This window comes from Cynocephalus volans, chromosome 1, assembly GCF_027409185.1.
Source record: "Cynocephalus volans isolate mCynVol1 chromosome 1, mCynVol1.pri, whole genome shotgun sequence".
NCBI lineage: Eukaryota > Metazoa > Chordata > Mammalia > Dermoptera > Cynocephalidae > Cynocephalus > Cynocephalus volans.
In genome coordinates this window covers 297,841,526-297,863,483 of record NC_084460.1, presented here as the reverse complement: position 1 = coordinate 297,863,483, position 21,958 = coordinate 297,841,526, and the positions used below count along the sequence as shown (strand labels likewise).

The 21,958-nt window shown below is 43.3% G+C and overlaps 1 protein-coding gene across 11 annotated transcripts in view; it reads right to left on the bottom strand.

Moving 5' to 3' along the window:
* Positions 1-21,958, bottom strand: part of AGAP1 (ArfGAP with GTPase domain, ankyrin repeat and PH domain 1) — a 571,061-nt gene that overhangs the window by 169,137 nt on the left and 379,966 nt on the right. For 8 of the 11 annotated variants that reach the window (XM_063088245.1, XM_063088260.1, XM_063088272.1 and 5 more), the window contains one exon: positions 9,300-9,458. The exons of the other annotated variants lie outside the window; for them this stretch is intronic. In XM_063088245.1, coding sequence (XP_062944315.1) covers positions 9,300-9,458 — 159 coding nt within the window. The remainder of the gene's footprint in view (positions 1-9,299; positions 9,459-21,958) is intronic. 11 annotated transcript variants of the gene reach the window in all.

Here is a 21,958-nt window from a genome sequence, read left to right as displayed (position 1 = left end):
AGGCCAGCATTTCCCTGATACCAAAACCAGGCAAGGACACAACAACAAAAAAGAAAACTACAGGTGAATACCCCAGATGAACACATATATAAAAATCCTCAATAAAATACTAGGAAACCAAATTCCACAGCACATCTAAAAGATTATACACCATGACCAAGTGGGATTTATCCCAGGGATGCAAGGATGACTCAACATACACAAATCAATAAATGTGATACATCACATCAACAAAATGGAAGAAAAAAACCCACATGGCCATCTCAATAGATGCAGAAAAAGCATTTGATAAAATTCAATATTTCTTCATGATAAAAACTCTCAATAAATCAGGTATAGAAGGAAAGTATCTAAATACAATTAAGGCTATATATGACAAACCCACAGCTAACATGATATTGAATGGAGAGAAGCTAAAAGCTTTCCCCCAAAGAACTGGAACAGGACAAGGATGCCCACTCTCTCCACTTTTATTCAACATAGTACTGAAGTCTTAGCCAGAGCAATTAGTCAAGAGAAATAAATAAAGTGCATCCAAATTGGAAAGGAAGAAGTTAAACTGTCCCTGTTTGCAGATAACATGATTTTATATGGAGAAACCTAGAGACTCTACCAAAAAATTCCTAGACCTGATAAATTCAATAATATGGTAGGATACAAAATCAACACACATAAAACAAAGACTGGCTGGTTAGCTCAGTTGGTTAGAGCACAGCCTTGTAACACCAAGATCACGGGTTCAGATCCCCATACCAACCAGTCACTAAACAAACAAAAATCAGTAGCATTTCTATACAACAACAAAGAACTAGCAGAAAAAGAAATAGAAATCAAGAAAGCAATCCCATTTACAACAGCCACAACAAAAATAAAATACCTAGAAATAAATTTAACCAAGGAAGTGAAAGATCTCTACAAGGAAAACTATAAAACACTGATTAAAAAAATTCATAAAGAAATGGAAAGATATCCCATGTTCATGGATTGGAAGAATCAATATCGTCAAAATGACCATACTACCCAAAGCAATCTACAGATTCAATGCAATCCCCATCTAATTACCAATGACATACTTCATGGTAAAAAAAAAAAATCCAAAAATTTAAATGGAGCAATGAAAGAGCCTGAAGAGTGAAAGCAATCGTGAGCAAGAAGAACAAAGTGGGAGGAACCACACTCCCTGACTTCAAAATACACAAGTCTGTAGTAATCAAAACAGCATGGTACCGGCACAAGAACAGACACAAGGACCAATGGAACAGAACAGAGGATCCAGAAATAAATCCGTGCACCTACAGCCAACTGATTTTCAACAAAGAGCCAAGAATAAACACTGGAGAAAGAACAGTCTCTTCAATAAATGGTACTGGGAAATTGGAGGTCCATATGAAGAAGAATGAAACTGCACCCTCATCTCTTATCATAAAAAAATCAACTCAAAATAGACTTAAATGGAAGACCTAAAACTATAAAACTTCTAGAAGAAAAAAAACATAGGACTGGGCACGGATTTTATGAATAAGACCTTAAAAGAACAGACAACAAAAGCAAAAATAAACAAATGGGATTATGTCAAACTAAAAAGCTTCTGCACAGCAAAGTAGATAACCAACAGAGGGAAGAGACAACCTGCAGAATGGGAGAAAATATTCATAAACTATACATTTGACAAGGGATTAATATCCAGAATATACAAGGAACTCAAACAACTCAATAGAAAAAAAAATGATATGATTAAGGAATGGGCAAAGGAGGTGAACAGACATTTCTCAAAAGAAGACATACGAATGGCCAACAAGTGTATGAAAAAATGCTCAACATTACTAATCATCAGAGAAATGCAAGTCGAAAGCACAATGACATATCATCTCATCCCAGTTAGAATGGCTATGACCAAAAAGACAGAAAATAACAAATTCTGGTGAAGACGTGGAGAAAGGGGAAGACTTATACATTGTTGGGGGAATGTAAATTAGTGCAGCCATTATGGAAAACGGTATGAAGGTTTCTCAAAGAGCTACAGATAGAGCTACCATACATATAATCCAGCAATCCCACCACTGGGTATACACCCAGAGAAAAGCAGATCATCATGTTGAAGGGATACCTGAACTTCCATGTGTATCACAGCTCTATTCACAACAGTCAAGAGTTGGAAACAAACTAAATGTCCATTGATGGATGACAAGATAAAGAAAATGTGGACTAATACCCATTCATAAAAAGGTGAAATTCTGCCATTTGCATCAACATGGACGAGCTTGAAGAAAATTATGTTAGGAGAAATAAGCCAGGCACAGAAAGAAATACTGTGTGTTCTCACTCATAATATGGAAACTAAAACAGTTCATCTCACAGAAATTGAGAGCAGAACAGTGGCTATTAGAGACGGTAAGGTGAAGGGTAAGGAGGAGGGGGAGAGGGTGGTGAAAGGGCACAAAGTTACAGGCAGTTAGCAAGGACGAGTTCTGGTGCTCCAGGGTGACGACAGCTAATAATATCGAAGTGTGCACTTCAAGACAGCCAGAAAGAGGATCTTGAGTGTTCTAACTGCAAAGAAATGATAAATGCTTAGGTGACGGATATGCCGACTATTCTGGCTGCATCACTACAAAGGCATGCAGTGAAACAAACTGTACCCCGCACAAACGTACAATTAAAAAAAATACCCCAAACAAAATTAACACTGAAAAAGCATGCAGAACCCATCCTAAAAACAAAACAGAACGAATGATTTCCAGATTTTTGCCTGGCACTGCCATGAGGATTATTGGCCTTGAGGCATGAAAGCCGCTGCTCCCTGTTCTGATAATCGGGGCAGCGTCTGCCGGTCCCTCTGTTTCTCCTGGTCAGCAGCTACTGCTCGAAATAGCTGACAGGAAGGAACTAAGGAGACAAAGCACAAAGTTACAACATTCTGATAGGGAGGGAAAAAAATGCACCTTTTACCCCCTGTGGCCAACTACCCTGGGAAGCTCCTGCTTTCTCCCTGGCCACATGCAGAGAAAGGAAAGCGGGCTCAGCGTAGACGGGAGCCTGGGTCATCCTTTTAATTAGGCCGACTAGCCTGGCGAGCGAGAGAGACCCCCGGCGGCTGAGACGGGAGTGCCCGGCTTTGAGAGATGAGAGCCCAGGGGCCCTTTCACACTGAGCAAAGCTGAAGGTTGATGACAAACCCCAGGGAATGGTTTCTGAATGCCAGCCACGATTTGGAAGGAACTGATAAAGGAAAGTTCAGGATCAGCGCGAGAAGAGAAAATGGATATCTATATTATAATGTGTTTCCTTAAAAAGGAAGCACTATAAAAACACAGAATTTTTTTGATACAATCTTTTAATACTAAGGAAGCATTTCTCCTTAAAAAATAGCAGAGGAGAAAGACCATAAGCTTTGAAATCAGAAAGTCCGGGGTTTGGATTTTGGCTAATTATTAAAGTCGTAGTCTTAGTTTCTCAGCCTTTTTGAACCTTAGTTATGAGACAGGGACAATGACTTTCCAGGAATGAACATTAGATGTGAAGCTCATGCCAACGAAGGCGGCCGACACATGTACATTCTCCTTGTCCTACCTCATTAAGATCCTACAAATTGAGCCTCCGGGACAGAGCTTGGTAGTGTCACACTACCACCACCTGCTGGTCATGTACTAAAATTGTCAGTATAACATCCACGGAGTGAAAAAATGCTCAAACTGTAAAAATTAAAATTGATGAGCCGACAGTCGATATCCCTGGAACCCATTTACAACAAGCTCACTGTAAACGATGTGGTCACAAATGCAGGGCTGCTGACCTTTCGTGGGCTGGCTCGACGGGAAGGGAGAAACAAAAGGAAGTACAGGACAGTCAGCAACCAAAGCTGAAACTCACGTTTCTAACCCTCATTGTTAAAATAGCCATGCAAAAAATTTTCATAATGGGAAAAAATATTTAAGTTAGCAAACACTCAAATGCTTCCAATTCAGCTGTCAAATAACCAGATTCTAGCAGGAAGATACATGATTAAAAGTTTAGAAGGAAACAGGGACCAAAGTACACGCATGCACGCAAGCACACATGTGCAAACACAGATGCGCTGCACATCTTCCACATAGAAATGTGAAAGGTGAATATGGTGTCTGTGCTTGATCCTGACAAGACTGCACGGTGGCCTGGTGTGGGCAGGGTGAAGTGAGGTTGAAGAGCAACACTCAAGAGTCAGTGGAAGAAATGCAGTGTTAACGGCGATGGCCAGTCAATGTGGCAGAAGATAAACTGTTGCATTGAAGCAATCAGGAACGGGGTGGAGCTATCAGAACAACCTGACAGTCAAGAGGACAGGGAGATTGGCTGCCACGGCAACAGCAAGAGCTGAGGCCATCAGCCAAGGCTGGCACTCGCAGGAGCTGGTGGGAGGCCGGGCCAGGCTGGCCCAGACACTCAGGAAGGCAGGCAGACAAACACAGGGCTCCGGGTGGCAGTGCTGGCCCTCAACACAGGCGTGCTGCATCTAAACACGTGTCCTGCCTTGAAACAAGATATGACAACCAAGTATGCTACAAATGACCCCTCAGAGCCCCCTGCTACCCATGGTAAAGCTAACTCTTGGCTAACATTTCAAGAGAAAATTACCTTTGGAGAAAATGATCAATCAAAGAAAAAATTATAGGCTTCCAATAAGATTCAAGAAACCCTCAGCCAATAGTTGTTGCAGAGATAATTGTTCTGAATCTATCAATAAAGCTAAGCTGCCCCTTCATTGACTGCAAACACCAATTTCTTTCTCCCAGGATTATAAGTTGGTGTTCCTGGGCTCACTACTGCCATTACGGTGATGAACAGTGGAAACCACAACAGGATCTGACATGTAGATCAATTCTGGGTCCATAAAGAATCTACACAAGAGGTTCCAGGACAAGAATTTACAGCCACCAGTTTTTATTCTCTCTTGCTGCAAAAATTACTCCTGTCAAACACTTAGGGGAGTGAGAAAAAATGTAAAAAAATTAATTTTTCATGTACTCTGGAACAGCCTTTTTCAATGCCGAAGCTCAAGATGAATATGTTTCTGCATTTAAAAAATTACGCTGAGCAGCATGTGGTACTTAGTCGAAGAGGGATCCAATCCTCTGTGTTGCTGGCAAGCCAGCAGACAGCAATTTGAAACCCTGCACTGAGCTGTCTGGATTTTCTCTAAGGGCAGATGCAAGTCTCATGTTAGCAACGCCAAATTATATTAGACATTTAATTTTAAACCTCAGGTACTTAAATGTAAAACCTTACGACAGTGATAGTCATAAAGCAGTGGGGCATTCCATTTCGCAGAATGGAGTATTCCTTCCTTCTCCCCTTAATTTAACCAGCACCTCCTGCTTTGTAGTTTCGCCCACTACAAAGCAATCTATCTAATTAGGAGCTGCTCACAGCTGCTTAAAAGGCAGAAACCCCTGGGGGTACCGTGTGTCTAGAGGGGAAGACTCTGAAAAGTTCTCTGGAGCCAAAGTCTTAATTTAGGGTGAACAAGGGGGCAGAGAAAAATTGAATCCTAATGTTGTTGTTCGTATGTTTCACAATAAAAGTATGCAACAGTGGGAAGGCACATTCACCAACCCATGGGCATTTATATTCAAAAGCTGCCAGCTTCTCCCCACTCCTGCTGCTAGCACACAGTAAGTTTTTCATGACTCTGAAATCCAAACCAGACACTGGAGGAAGAGGGGAGGGAGATAACATAATTTAAAGGGGCAGAGGGTGGGAGGGTTGTATCAACTGCAACTTGGAAAGAAACACATCACAGAATGCCCTTAATCATGTTTGTTTCTTCTGCGATTATTTTCCAAGCATCGCAGGGAATGTTTATGCCAATGCTGAGGTCCTGAAATCCATTTATAAGTACATTTTCTTGAAGTTAAGCATCAGATCCTGGACTCTGGTGCTCAGGAAAAAACGGCTGGGGTCTGGCCACTTGATGAGTCAATGCACTAAAGGCAGGGACAGTGCTCACCAGAGGGAAGCTGGGACAGTACGCTCACCGCACACAGCCAGGGACATCTCTGGTAGCCTGGGGCTCTGCACTTCTAGCCAACTCCCAAGAGCCATCAGAGGCCACTTGGTCCGTGGACCACACTTTGAGAAGCAATGACTTAGAGCAGCGGTTCTCAAACCACAGCACGCAGCATAAACCCATAGGGGCTTGCTAATGCAGACTGCTGGGTCCTATGGCCTAAGTTTTAAATTCAGTGGACCTCGAATGGGGCCTGAGAAGTTGCATTTCCAAGCAGTTCCCAGGGTATGCTGCTGGTGGTGGTCCAAGAAGCACACCTGGAGAACTGAGACCTGGAATCAGGCCACCTGAGTTTGAATCCTGGCCCTTCCCAGAATGTGCCTTTAGACAAGTGACATTTAACCCTTCTGTACCAGTCTACCCATTGGTAAAACGAAGCTGACAACAGTCTACTCCGTGAGGATCAAGTGAGATAACCCTCGGGACGCTCTCAATAAATATTAGCCCTTATTATCATTGCTTCCCTTTCAACAATATTTCAGGTGTGACATTATCAATCCTTAGAAAATACAGGCATTGAGGAAAATCCCTGTAAAACTGCGAGAAACCTATTTCTGTGTACTGTTCTGTTGTCTTTCTGGATCTTTGCTCTTTAAAACGTCTGCTCTAAGTCTTAAAATAAGATGCAAATGAACCTGGCAATTCTGGCCCGTCAATACTCAGCTCTCCTCTTTTCATCTCTCCTCATCTTGCTGCACCCAACACCTCTCACTTCACTGCGGCTCCTTGGCCGTTCCATTTTCCCTTTTCTTCCTCTGAGTCTTTGTCCAAATTGCCCCAATGCTTATAATAACTTCCTCCTGCTGTTTTGCACAAAAAAATCCATCTGGTTCTTTAAGCAGTTCTCAAGTCCAATTCTCCTTGGGAAGTATTCCTTGATTAACTGTATCAATCCTTATACTACCTGCACAGAGTCAGCCCTGGCTTCCCCTGCAGCTCTGCACCCGCGTCCCTCAGCTCTGCACCCGCGTCCCTCAGCCGCCGACCCCCCAGCCCACACCTGTGCTTCTTATCTCCTGTGATCACACTGTATGAGGTCAGGCAGCACACTGGTCTTTACGGGATGCCTAAGTGTGTTAATATATAAGAAATCGCTTTGTGGATTTAAAAACAGCATTCCAATGTAGGTGACTTCAGTCTCTTATAGATACCGTATAGGTCTGTGTCAACTTCCATGGAAAGAGACTTCCAACCAAACCAAGAGTCTGGAAATAATGGAGTCTGATGATTTGGCAGTGTGGAAATGCCTACTGTACATACACGTATAATGAAACACAAAGAGTTATTTAGTAGAGAGAAAGTTATCTTATGAGCCTTTATCAAAGAGATAATTGTGCAAAAGGAAAATCTGTATAGAATGTTTTTCAGATAGATTGATATGCTGTCAAAATGCCTTTTTTATAAAAATATTCTGAGTGCAGGGGAAGCACAGACTTGGGGTGATGGTCTCTTTCAGGAACTTGTTCTTTGAATCCCCCCTTCTTCGCAAATATAACTCCTGTAGCATAAAAGGAATGGAACCCCAAAGCTGTCATTCTAACCAGACTGTGTCTCACTCAAAGGAGGAAAGTTTTGTAAGGTAGAAGCTGCTTGGCCAGGCACACTCGTCCACGCCACACACATGCCAGGCTCTGGGGAGGCCCAGCCTGGATCTCCCTGTGCCCTCAGATGTGGCTCTGTGGGTACACACCTTCACGGGATGGCGGTGACAGAATTCCACCTTATCAATAGTAATAGTAATTGATAATCAATATTTTATAGTATTTGATAAAGAAATAAGTATAGAGCTGAGCACCTTTAAGGCCTTTGCTCCTTAACTTGCTCCATCTAAAAGAGTGGCCGTGGTAATAAATAGATTCTCAGTAACGGAAGCTATGCATTGTGTGTGCCGCATGCCTAATGGTTACATAAGGGAGAGAAGAGTGTGCCCATCAAATAGGTAAGAAACAGAGGCTGGCAAGGGGAGGCTGCTTGCTCTAGGCTGCCTGGTCGGCAGGTGGGGCACTGTGGCTGAAGCACACGGGTCTGATGAAAAGGCTCACCACCACGTCTTCCGCGGCACGCAGTGGTTGGGAAGGGAATAACCTGCAGGTGAGTAGCTCATGATGACTTCAAACCCCCTTCCTTGAGGTTCTCAAGGTACCACCATGATTGCAGATTAAAGGCAGAGAGCCTGGAAGAGCCTGGAGGGGGCTGAAGGCAGACGGGTGCCATCTATCAAAGCAGTGGCTTTGTGGGGAGGAGCCTGCGGCTGGAAACGGGACGTGCTGGGCCCAGGGCTCCAAGTCACAGGCATTTCCAGAGCCGCACCACTGTGGCATCCTCTGGAGCAGCTTTTCCTGGCTCCACTTCTGCTAACTTGGTTTGGAGCTGTGCTCCTTTAAAGCCTTTGCCTGGCAGCGTCTGCTGGAGGAGTGTGAGGAACTAGACAGAGGACGATGTTTACCCAAAGCAAACGTCCTGCTGCAGCAGCTGGCGGGTCTACAGGGAAGACCTGATGTGGAATCTTTTAATTAGAACAAATTATGCTAAAATTACTCTAAAACCCTGCCTGATAGATTGCATACAACAGTGGGAATTCCTTTAAATACCGGTGAACAGGCCATAGACAAAATGCTACAGGCAAAGCATGCTGCAGCCAGCCCGTGTGCTCTCTGTGCTGATTCATGTTTCACACGCACGACAAGATCGTTTCCAACGTGCACACTTGTCCCCAAGAAGCTGCTACACTTGCCAAAAAAAGAAAAAGCTGAAGGAAATCTAGGACTGAGGGATTATGGAGGGCATTCTCCCGAGTTTAGAGGTTACATCAGGAATCCTGGAAAACTGACAAGGAGAAAGAATTAATCCTAATGATATAAAATGTGCACCGATGGCAGAAGTGTAGGCCACACTATGTAGGTCAGTATGATTGGGACATAAAATCTGACATTATTTCTCAGCTCTGCCACTTCCCTGTCATGACTCTGGGTAAGCCACTTGCCCTGTCTGCAGCCCCAGTTTCCAAATCTGTCAAATGGGGACGAATGTCTGCTCCCTGCACTGAAGAGGAACAGATGAGATCACATGGGTGAGACAGCCTAGCAAGGACAAATGTCCCACAGATGAAAGGCCAGATGTGCACTGCCACCGCAGCAGCCCCATGGGCACCGTGCTCCAAGTGGAGCATGGGAGCTCGGGCGTCACGTTCAGCCCCTGGCTTACAACGGAGGACCCTAAGGTGGCCACGGGTCCATGGGGCTGTGCCCCTTCTTACCACTGCTGATGGCCGAGTTTGCAATGACTGTAGCCTCACTCCACTGGTCGGCACTGGAGACTGAGTAGGAGCGCTGGTACATGCCATCGGGCCGGCTGTTGAAGGAGACCAGGCTGACGCCGCTTGCCATCTGAGACCCAGATGCACTAGTGACATTCCCTAGGAATAAACAAGTCAGGTGAACACCACGGCGACTGCAGACCACAGAAGCCAGCGCACGCTAGTCTACGTTGGCACACGCCTACACGCTGGCACACAACATACCTTATTACCACTGAGAGCTGCCCTCGTCCTGCCTACATGGCAGATGAAAGCACCACACAGAAAACACTCAAGAGGAATAAAAAGGTGACGCAAATCTTGATCGTGCTTGGAACGCAATGTGAAGAAACCCGTCCTTCAGATGAGGGCACACAAGACAATCCCGAGCAAAAACCTGCACCCCAACCACAACCTCCAAGTCCAGTGCAGGTCAAGGCAAAAGACCCAGGCAGTCCTGCAAAAGCACCGCTGTCCAGGAGGCCAGCAAGATGGGCGCTACAGGAGCCCCGCTGTGTCAACATGTCAATGGAACTGAAAATGATCACCGATTGGGAGTCAACTGTCTGGTGCCAGAGGATTATTTTCATGGTGAAGCTTTACTTTATGATCAACACAAATCAAAGCCCTAGACACAACACGGAGGGAACGCAGACTCTTAAACCAGATAAGTTTACCCTTAACCTTGAAAAGACTAAGCCGAGGAAAAATAACCTTAGCGACTTCACAGCACATGGACTGTGATGAAAAATGATTCCATTGTATACTTAATGATTTGAATCAGTTGCTCAACATCAAAATGAATTATTATCTGGTCACTCCAATTTTAGACTCAAAAACATAATTAAGTGCCTTTCTCTAAAGCTTAGCCAATCATACCTTGCTGCTTGTGAATTAGTTTGTTAGATCTATAAGCAGATCTTCAGAGGTATTAGGTTTTCTTTTGTAACTTTCTTCTGATTGTCTTAGTGAAGAACCAATTAAATTCTATACTGTTTCAATAGAAGGTTTTCACAGTATAAGATTTTAAGTACACAGCCCATATTAGTGGTTCCTAAATCTGGCCAATTACCAGAATTTCCTATGGAGCTTTTTAAAAGTAGAGGCTTCAAAAAATACGGATTTTGATTCAAAGGAGCAGAGGCAGGGGCTGGGGAGAATATGCATTTTCAAAAGTACTCTGGTGATTTGGATGAACAGCCAGAGGCAGGAGCCAGGGCTCCTCTACAAACAAGCAACCTCTCTGCAATCCTGTGCAGCACTGTAAAGTTACAAAATCATTTACTGAAGCACAGTATGTGACCAACACAACAAATACGTGATTGGTGAAGACTAGGGATTAGTTTTTAAAAACATATTTCTACCTTAAAAAAAAAAAAAAAAAAACCTATTTTATGCTGTTGTCTGAACTGGGTATATTTTGAGTATCATAAGGGAAATTATTCATACATAGGTCTACCTGATTCCAGAAAAAAGCCCAAAGTGACACCTTAGCGAGGGAAGGATTGGAAGGCCACATCTTCCTACTCAAAATGTGGTCCTTGGACCAACAGCAGCAGCACTGCCTGGGAGCATGTTGGAAATGTAGAATCCCAGGCCCCACCCTCACACCTGCATCTTAATGAGATCCCCAGGTGATCCATGTGCACATTAAAGTTTCAGTGGACCTGACATAGAGCTCAGATTAATTAAAGAAACACTCAAACCCAGAAGATAACTACTAAAGGAAACAAACACTGGTACTATAGCTCTCCACCACCATAGACCATTGTTATCAAAGGTGCTCCTGGGGGAAAAGCACAGGAGTGCGGGTTGGAAGCCTTGGGTCTCGGCTCCTCTGTCTAGTTGTAGGGTTTTGAGCCAGTTTTTCCATTCCTCCCCATTTCTGATGTTCTGAGAGCTTGATTTTAGGGCTTGGGCATGCCCTACAACCCTGGAAATGCACAGCACCACCCTGTGCCCACATCCTGAATGGCAGTGTGATGCTAGGGCACCCAGCCTACTCCTGTACCAACCCTCACTACAGTCAGGGAGGTGGGCCAGGCATGTGGCAGAGGAACAGCCCAGGGCCAGACAGGTGGCACTAAGGGGAACATCACATGCTTCTTCCAGTATTCTCCACTGTCACCACTGAGGCCACCTGTAGCTGTCCTCTGCGAACAGTTCTCCCTGGCCAGATCCCACTACCACAGGGTATTGAGAACCCACAGCGGGCAGCACAGATAAGATGCCCCCACCTGCAGGGGAGCAGCCCAGTCTCCTCCTGCAGCCTGTGCCCACCGTGTTCCTGTTGCACCCCTTCTCCTCCCGCCCTCCTCCTGGGAGGGCACCCATACGGGTACATCCACTGTCTCCAGCACCATCTGGCTGCCAGCTGGGCTCACCAACCAGGAGTGTGCAGGAATTTAAAGGAGGGAGATGGGTGAGATCTGGTGTTTGTTCCCAGGCTCTCTTCCTGAGCAGCTGTCTCGGGCTGGCCATGGGCCTCTCTGCTGTAAGGCTTGTTCAGGTGACCCTACGCTGTAGGGCCCATGGGTAGTCCTGGCACCATTTCCACCAGCCCTAGTGCCTGCACTGTCCCCTGTGCTACTCTTCCCTGCGGGGACCCCAACCCACAAATCCACCAATCGGAGCTGCATTCGGGGAAGAGGCGCTTCCCAAGAGCAGCGGGGCTCCGTTGGCCCCTACTGCTTTTATCATGTGAACTCGTCCAAGTACACAGAGGCTTCAAGACACTGCCAACATTTTTATGGCAGGTGGAAGGAAAAGGGAAAGGTGGAAAAAGAACAGTGGAAAAGAACAACGAAAAGGTACATGCAAGCAGAGGTGAGACACTTCCTCTGCTGTGACCCTGACTTCTATGCCAGGCACCTCTGAGCCCCTCCTGCCCTCAGAGACACCGGCCACATTGTTAAAATGTCAAGGAGATGATTCCTTCCTCACTACAATGCCCAAGACCCCTGACAAGTCATCACCAAGTGTGGAATCTGTCCACAAACCTCATTTTATACCAGCATTAGGCACACAAAGTCCAAACACCTGAAAAAACAAAACTAAATTCACTCTGTCCATTGCAGCACCGCTTGCCTCACTCATCCTCCCCTGAGAGTGTCCCCAAGAGAAGCGGTCTAAAACGTCCCAGAATTATCTCCTTTATAAGGCAGAGGAAGTTATTTTAGTGCATCTATCACTGACTACTTGAAACAAAACTCTGGAAGTATCAACAAACTCAGAAAGACAGCCAACTCAACCTGAGTCAAGGTGGGAATGCATAAAACGCTCAGACGGAGACAGCTGATGGAGAACTCACTGCACGCTCTACATCTCAGGGCCAAATATCGCACTGCCGAAACAGGAAAGGGGAGATTCCTTAAAATGTCCTCACAGATGAAAACAAGTGGACGGTGCCGCTAATGCATCACTGAAGAACCTCCTGCAAGACCGTGGGCTCCTGGTGTCTGGATGGAAGAATCCAAAACGGGTGTGCACAATCTTTAGAGAGCAGATTCTCAGAACCCTTTAGCATGGGATGTCCCCCTTATCCCAACCACACCCAGTTCCCAATTGTGGGACTAAACAGAAACGACAGGGCTGAATTTTGGCCAATGTGTATATATGGACACACAGGTATAAACGTAAAATTTTAAACCAGATCCATACACTCGTGGCCTGGAGTCTAGGTTGAGCTCAGAGATGCATTTTTTATTTTTTTTGAAGGAGAATTAAGTTGGGAAATGTTACCAAAATCCATGTTTTCTGGCATCACTTAGAATATGAGACTATCTGGCAGTCATGGGCCTGTGTTTGTGTCCGGAAACAATGAGCTAACTCTATCTCAGATCTGTCTGTAGGATGTAAGTGGACAACGCTATCGCCAGGGTGACACCTGCCACCCACCTGCCCCACTGCACGCAGTGACCTGCCCACCTCGCCCCTGAACTTGGTTACTTTGAGTTACATAAACCTTCCAAAAATATGCGTAGGAGGATTCTCATTTCCAAAATAAAACATTTATGATTTTCTCCTAAGGGAGTAAATCTCTTTTCTATATATACTCATTCACTCTATATTCATATCAGTTGAATTTTTTCTGAAAACACCAACTAACTGTGACATAAGGAAACAAAAGTGTTTTCTGAGATGATGGGAAATACACTTGCTGAACTAAAAAAAAAAAAAAATTACAAAGGGTAAGAAATATTGTTTCTGCCCTAAATATATAGTTTAGGGATCCACAGATACTTGCCTTTAAATATAAACACATGAAGACAAATATTTTAAACCAGTGGTCTACAGACTCAGCCAGGACCGGGGGAGCAGCCGTGCTGGCTAAACAGAAACTGTGAAGCATCTTGCGCCCCACGTGTGAGCAATCCCAGGCCAATGGTCACACTCTGAGGCATTTTTACGTACTTTCAGTAAATCCATCGAAGAAAAACAACCCCCAAATGCTTAGTGAATATCTTAAATAACTGTACACATTTCAAATCTAATTATAGTTGGTCATAATATTTAATGCTTATTTTTACATATACATACCACACAAAGTCTGATATTTCATTTCATTTTTGTTCCTGAATGAATGTCATTAATTAACTGGCCAAGTAGCACTATCCCTGCTTCCAGTTTCTTATCTGTAAGCATCTAGCAACACCTACTCTATGTGTGACCATGCAGAGAGTTTTCAACACTTTTTAAAGTACATTTAAGCATAAATGAGAGATGCTATGTATAAAACCACTTTATACTCTCTCAAAGTACTTGAGGGCTACATTTTTCATTGAATGGTAATTAATTTCAAGTTAACAAGTTATCAATTAAGGCTGAGGATCTGAAGCTCTCATTTGTGAGAGAAGCTGTGACTTTATCTGATTGCTTAAGAGGTAGGATCTTGACATCAAGACCACCTAAGACGCACATGTGCCTAAACGTTATTCTAGCACAATCAAGGTCAGCCTCAACTGCACGGGAACCACAATGCTGGGCCTTGCTTAGCTAGAAGCAGCCCTGCCTGGTGGAGGCTGAAGGGCTGGGGATCTAAAACCCACATGACCATCAACACACAAGGAAGACATCTAGCTCTGGTGCTGCTACACTAATTACTTAAATCAAATTCTTACACCTTTACCTGACAGCCAGAAGGGTATAAACGTTAAGAAGAGACCCGACCTCTTGCTAGCCAGCCATTAGAATTATAAGTACAAGATGGCTAGCAGGATGGGAGCTACAGACCGACAATGCCAGTAGGATTACAGGGTGGGTGTGCCCCAAGCTGGTCGCTCCCGCTGAAGGTGCACATGGCCTACAAGAAGCCACACCCTGACTGACCCTTGGCCCAGGAGAGACTCTCGCTTCCCTCCCTATCACGGGACCACCTAAACACAAACCGGTTCTGCCAGAGAATTTCATTTGTGTGTCTAAGAAATAAGAAATGAAATAAGAAATAAGAAATGCCCTTTAGATGTGGGGTGACTCTTAGCACCCCACAACTGAAAGCTACCTTGTATACAGGCTCGTCTGTATTTCCCTAGAGAGAGGAGATTCTAAAAGCCAGATTAGAGAGTCCTCCCGGAACAGGTCTCACAACTGGTTCTAACTCACCAACCTCATCAGCGTCCACTGACAAGAGGTCTCAAAAGGAAGCTGTGCTCACTGAAGGCCAGGGGACACTAGCCTCCTGCAGAATGAGCACAAGGCTGTCCTTTCAATCCTCCCCGCTCCCCCTCCGCTCCCCCAGCCTCGCAGCATGTCCCTCTACCCTACAGTTGGTAGCCAGCTGTCCACGGGTCTTGAGTGTAGACACGGGCACACTTTTGTTCTGTATTATCTTTCCAGGGATGTCTATAAAGGGACAGACTTGAATGACAGGGAATGTATCTTCCTCCAGAGGAGGGCAGTTTGTTTGCTGTCTAGGATAAGAAACATAATGTCATTTTCCACAACAAAGGTTGGGCAGGCTTGCTTGTATCGCATTATAAAAGACTGGGGTTTCCTAAACACGGGGCTAAATGCGAGGTTCATCTCCTGTAACATAAGCCACTGTGTGTGCTGCTGTCACCCAGCCCTCACGTCACACTGTGGGAACTGGGGCTTGGGGAACCAGTGCATGACCATGCTGATACTCTGGCTGCTGCCACTGCTGTGAGTCATAAATTCATCTGTCCTGACAGGAGTCTCACCATCCAACTGCGGCAGGCTAACTTGGTAGCTGGCAGACAGGGCAAAGTCGGACCTTGCACAGTGCTTGCCTCCTGTTTTAACACTGACCTTCTAGAGTTCCTCATATCATTGCGTCGAGCTCCTACTGTGCTGGGCACAATGAAGGAAACAGAGACCCTGCCCTTAGGAAACCTACAGACTAGTCTACTAGAAAGTAACAGACAAGTCCACAAATGGCCAAAATGCAAGAGCTGAAAGAAAGGACAAGGGGCAGGGAGATCACTCCTGCCGGAAGGTACCGGGAAGATTTCATGAACATTGCAGATTTCTTTTATGCTTTGGAATTAGACTCATCTAAAGAACAGATGGAAAGACGGGATACTACCTTATCCAAGTACTGTCCCAGCATGACCTAAGCTGTTCTTCTAGTTGACTCACCAGATGTAAAGCTTTCATTAAACATTTCAAAATGCAATTCATTTTTTTCTCTGTCGAGATTCCTCTTCTCCTGTCACATCCCTTTATCATACAGATGTACGTAAATATGTCCTCCGAAAAGCATGTATGGAATGTTCACAGCAGCATTACTCGTAATAGCCTCCAAATGGAAACAATCGAAATGTGCACCCACCATAAGCACACTGTGGTATATCCATACAATGGAAGATTACACACCAGCAAGAACCAGTGAACTAATGACACGGCCACAACAGGGACAAACACCACAGAACGCGAAGCAAAAGAAGATGACCGCAAAGGCACCAGCCATTAGGACGGTTCCAGAACAACAGGCAAAACCAGTCTGCAGAATGAGAAATCACATGGCAATGACCCTTGTATGTGTGTGTGGTGACAGGACGGTGCCCACGGGGGCTTCTTGGAGGTGTGGCTGTCTATCTGCTGCTTCTTGATCTGAGTGCTGGTCACCTGTATGCTTAGCTGTAACTTAGGATTTCTCACTTTCTACACATATGTTACATCAATAAAACTTACCCCCCAAAGCTAATACTGTCATTTAAATGGCTTGTGAATGCAGAAGTCAGGCCAGGAACTGGGGTGGGCAAGAAAACTGTCTCAAAAGCAATAACTTCTTAAAGAGTGGCCCAGCCCTAAACAGTACGGGGTACTGGTTTCCATATGAAGGGGTCACAAAAGGACCTTTTTGGCATTTGTCTCAGTATTTTACCCCAAATATTATTTGCATTACCATGAAATACATGGTTGACTACTTGGCCCATTCTGAACTCAGAAAGAGTGTTTCCTTAAATACCCCATCTACGATCAGCTGGTGCTCGCCCTGCCTAGCAGCGGGCGGCTGCATTACCAAGCTAATCCATGGACGCGCAGCGCCGCTTCCTTGATGTGGATGTGTGTGTGCTTGCGGGGCCGCCTTGATTAGTGCGAGCTTCCATGTGTCAAAAGCACCAGATTCTTTCCAAAGAATAATTTCAGCTGTACTTATATCCCTAAAGTGTAAGAGTTGATTTGAAAAGGTACTTACCTCCACCATATGCTATTTTTCTTTAAATAATTTGCATTTCAAAGTGAATATGGCATTTATATCTGAATGAATATCAGTGTGCTGCCTGCACTGGTCTCAAACAAGCATGAAAAAGATGCTGGTTTTCTATTGAACGAGAATGTTTTCATCCACCAAATGACATCAAAGACAGAATTCCTCTTTTAAGCTATGGACTTACTGCATTAAAAAATAGTCTGTCCTAATTTTTGAAAAAATTTATACTCTGAAATGATGTATAGCATTCAAATAAAGATTCATCAACAACCATTTCTTTTAAAATACAAAATTTTGTTCACTGCACCTTCCCATTTTGGTCTATCTTCACAAACAAGACTTAATTTTACCGAAGGGTTTAACTAGGAAAACAATACTTGGCACTTACTGGTTAAATAAGCCTGAAAAGAACAGCAACTATTTGTGAAAGGTGATACCTAACTCTCGCGTACACTGAGAGAAGAGGACACACCCAAAGAGCGTTCTATGAACACCTGAGCATAAAACAGATGTTTATTCCCATTGTGGAATTGTGTAACTTTAGAAAAAATCACAATTATAGAAATATGATTCACAGGACCTCACCTTTCCCCTCCAGAAGCCTTACCCTTAGAAACATCCAGAGACTACTTTTTTAGGTCCAGTCTCATTCCTATGTAGCTTCAGATGTTGCAAAAACTCAGAGTGTGTGGCTACCGTGCAAACCCACAGCTGTCCCATACTGTTCTGAGCATGCATGAGAAAAACAGGTTCCCTGGAATCACAACCGGACGATGAAGGCCATTCTAATGGTCACATCACTGCAAACTAGGCCTTTGCCATCTGTTCCATCCTCTAATTATAAACCCAAAAAGAATGCAATTCACAACACTACCATAAAAAGTGAGAGATGAATGATTTAAGTGCCTGTGAGTAGGGCTCACTATCGTAAATATTTGCATTGGAAATCTGCCCTCCTTTTGGCAACCAGAAATTCAGGCTAAGAGGAATTTTTTGCAAAAGCACATTCAGTGTCTTTTCTTAAAGACATCAGCACCCAGGACTATGCTGCCTGTGATGCTTGTTTTGTAAAAGGGTTCAACACTGAGGTACAAATATGATGTTTCTCAAACGACTATGCATTTTTGGGGGGGTTATATATTTCTACATTATGTTTATCATAGAAAAAAGAATGCACAGAGTACAGAAATAGTCACAATACCAAATGTAATTGCTACAAAATACAGCACTGTGACCATGTTCAGAATTTAAAATCCTGGAATTAGACAGTTTATGATTATCTCCTAAAATGTGAAAATGGCTAATTTTATTCTGATTTTTCCCTATTCTAATTATGATGCCAAAAAAAGGGGGGTGGTGGAGCCTATTGTGGTATAAATTTCTTAAAACTTATTTTGCAAATAAGTTTTATACAGACATATAAATAATATAAATTAAGTCTACTGAAATCCCGTCTAACAGATCAACTCTTCATAGAACATACGCATACGTTTTTCTTAGTTAGGGCCATCAAAATGGTGTCATTTTATATTATACTTCTTTAATATGACTTACCAAACATTTTCCCATATTATTACATAACCTTCATAATAATTTTAGCTATGTATAACATTGATTTAATGTAGATAATTTATACTGCCATTTTCCTACTTTGAGATAGTTTTGGTTGTTTCTAATTCCTCATTATTATAAACAACACTGCAAAGGACATCTTCTACTTTCAGATTTTCCTTAGGATTAGTTCTCAGCAGAGTTATTACTGGGACAAACAGCACATATATCTTTCTGATTCACGATATATGCTGCTAATAAATTTTCTTAATGACCAGTGGCTAAAAGAAGATGGAAACTGGGAATCTTTTAAACAATTCAGTTCAGTCCATAATTTGTAGAATGCAGAATAATAATGAAGATATGGTAATAATGATGATGATAATAATATGCCCCATGTGGTTAACATAATGATCAAATTATGTAAAGCACTCTGTAAACTGCAAAGCCTCTGCAGATACTAGTTTAATAATCTCATCAACAGTGGGTTTTCCTTTTCTCTATAGTTTATTTTTTAGCAGAAGCTTAAAATGCTAATATTGCTAATTTTGTTTGTCTTTAAGATCTGAGAGTCTGGATGTTTTCCTCTTGTTTCTTTTCATGTGCACATTGCTTGTATCCCTTGTCTCATAGCTGTTTGTCCTGGTGCTGTGGTCAGCCTCATTTGCACGAGCTCACTTGCTCACTCAGTGAGGATCTGCACACCTACCATCACCAGTGCAGTGCTGAGCACTGTGGGCAACTCGACAACACTCCTACCACTCCCAGTCTTCCAAAATCCCAAAGGTCTGATGATCGGAGTTAGGGCAATATTGTCAGAGGTACCATCTAGAAAAGGAAAGAAGGAGAGAAAGAAAAGAAGCCCTGTGTTTGGGACACGATGTAGGGAGTGGACGAAGGCCAGGAGCTGATGTAGACAAAGGTGAGCTAGAGAACCAGAAACTGCTGACACCCCATCACTGGACTGCTGCTCTGCCTCGTGGATGGGTATAAGAGAATCCAGGATTAATTATTAGGTATGTCAAAAGGTAAGTACTCATTAAAGTGATCATATGAAGGGTCTTCCAAACATTCACAGAACGATTGTGTTATCTTTTAATTCTGTCACAAAAATAATTTGAAATATTTATTCTAAAGACAAAGTCTGCTTTTTCTAGCTATACACCTCAACACTGCACAGAAAAAAGAATGTACAGAGTCCAGGCCCAGCAGCAATGACAAATACTACTACACACAGCACTGTGGTCATGCTCAGAATTCAAAATGCTAGCATTAGACAGTTCACTGGTTATTTCCTAAAATGTGAAAGTTAATTTTATTCTGATTTTTATAAAACAATGCTTGGCCCTTCTGATCTTGCCCATTTTCATCCACTTAAAGAACACTTCCTATACAGATTCTGACGGCGTTTTGGAGAGAGAAATGGTAATGCTTAGCCACGATCTGTTTCTGGGTATGACTTACATGGACAGATTTATATGCAATACAGTGATAAGGAGGTGTGACAACATTATAAAAAGGGAATATAAGCATTTTTTTGTTTAAAGCAACAGAATATGATTAGAGAACTCAGGTAATAAGTTTTACCAACAGAAAGCCTAAGGTGTCCATACCTTGTTCTCCATTTTCTTATTTGGTTCCACACTCCCAACAACAGTTCAAACGTCCAGTCTCTATACCTGCCATGCATGACGGTCCCATCTTTAAAACAGGTGCAATAGGTGAATTTCATACAAAGTTCATTTGGATTTGACAGCACTGTTCTGAGAGTAGCTTTCTCTGGTTAAGGCTATTTCACTGGTCTTGAGAGCATCATTTCAACAGCTGAAATGCTATTCTTCACCAAACACACACATTTTCGAGAGGGGAGGAAAAAGTCTCTAAAGCAACTTTTGTTAAGTTATAGTCACGTCGGTCATCAGACATATATCGTTAGCGTCTCTAGTATCTCTCTTATGTCTTTAAAGTCAAAAATCGAGTTGCTTCAGTCGGTTCTTACAGAAAAGAACACTCCATTTACAGCTCAAATAACTGAAGAAGTTTTCCTTAAATTGGAAGCATGATTCTCCCTTATTTCTGAACTGTTCCCCAATGACCTTGACCACAGAAGGCTACCACGGAGGAACTGTTATCTGAAATAAAACAAATAGCACTTATCCTCTGTATTTATCACTTACATTTCAAATGACGGGTAACACTCAGTCACTATTGACTTAATGAACAAATAATTGCTAGGTCATGAAACTAAGAGAGGATAACAAAGAAAGAGAAATAATGATCTATGCTTTAAAGATTCACAATTTAATGATGGAAACGATATAACACAAACTTGCCTAAACCTCAGTGTGAGAAATGTATAAACACGGAAACAACAGTTAAGAATGCGTTTCTCATAAAAGCTAAAGACGCCGCGACTTTTGTCAAGAATAAAATACTACACTACCTTTCGGGTCCTTTAATTTCAAATTTACCTTAACTTCCTGAAATTTTAGCCTAAGAGAAACCTCATATTAGTTTTTCTCCTAAAAATACTACATTATTAAACAGCCATCGAAACCTACTCCAATAAAACTGCTTTATGAAAGCAGATATCATATGACACTCATGTCTGAATTATTTTTTAGAGAAATAATTCTTAACCGGTAAGGCTTCCATTTGCAAATGTTCTATCATCAAGTTGCTAGAAGGGTGTTTGGCAGAAGCACCCGATTTATGTTAGAGGATTGCATGTTGTAACCAAAGCCCAAAGTGTGGGAAGATGCCAGTTGACGGAGGAAGAAGCTGGGAAGCGAGGCTCCGACACCCTAACGAGCCTCGTGCGGCACCGAGACAGGCAGGAGACACATGTGGAGGGGCATGGCTCATCTCCGGAGTTATTAAAATGTTTTCTAGACCATTTGAAACCAAACAAAGAAAAACTTTGTTTCTATGAGACAACAACGGATCTAGTTTTGATGTTGCGTTGTTTTTTTTTTTTTTTAATAGCTATTACCACTGTAACAGCAGCTTAGCGACTCCGCGTCTGCAGTGTGAGCGGTTTTGATAAACAGCCTCTGCGGGCCACACAACGGGGATAATGTATCCTTAAGTACCGCCAATGAGCTGCCATTCTGCACAGCCAATTACTTCTGTGCGTCTGTCACTCAAAGGAAAAATGACTGAGCCCATTAGATCAAACCTTTGTCACTGTTCCTAATGCACTCTTAGGCCTCATTAATCTCCGGGAGCAGCAACAGAGCCGCCGGTGCCTCATCGCCTCCCCCGAACAGGCCCACGTGAAGCCTCTCATCGCTCCCCCAAGTGCACCGCGTTAATCAAGCTCTCCTTATTACCCCGGTCCCTGTCACGGCGGAGAGCGCTCCCTCTTAAATGCTCTCATTATGACCCATCTTTA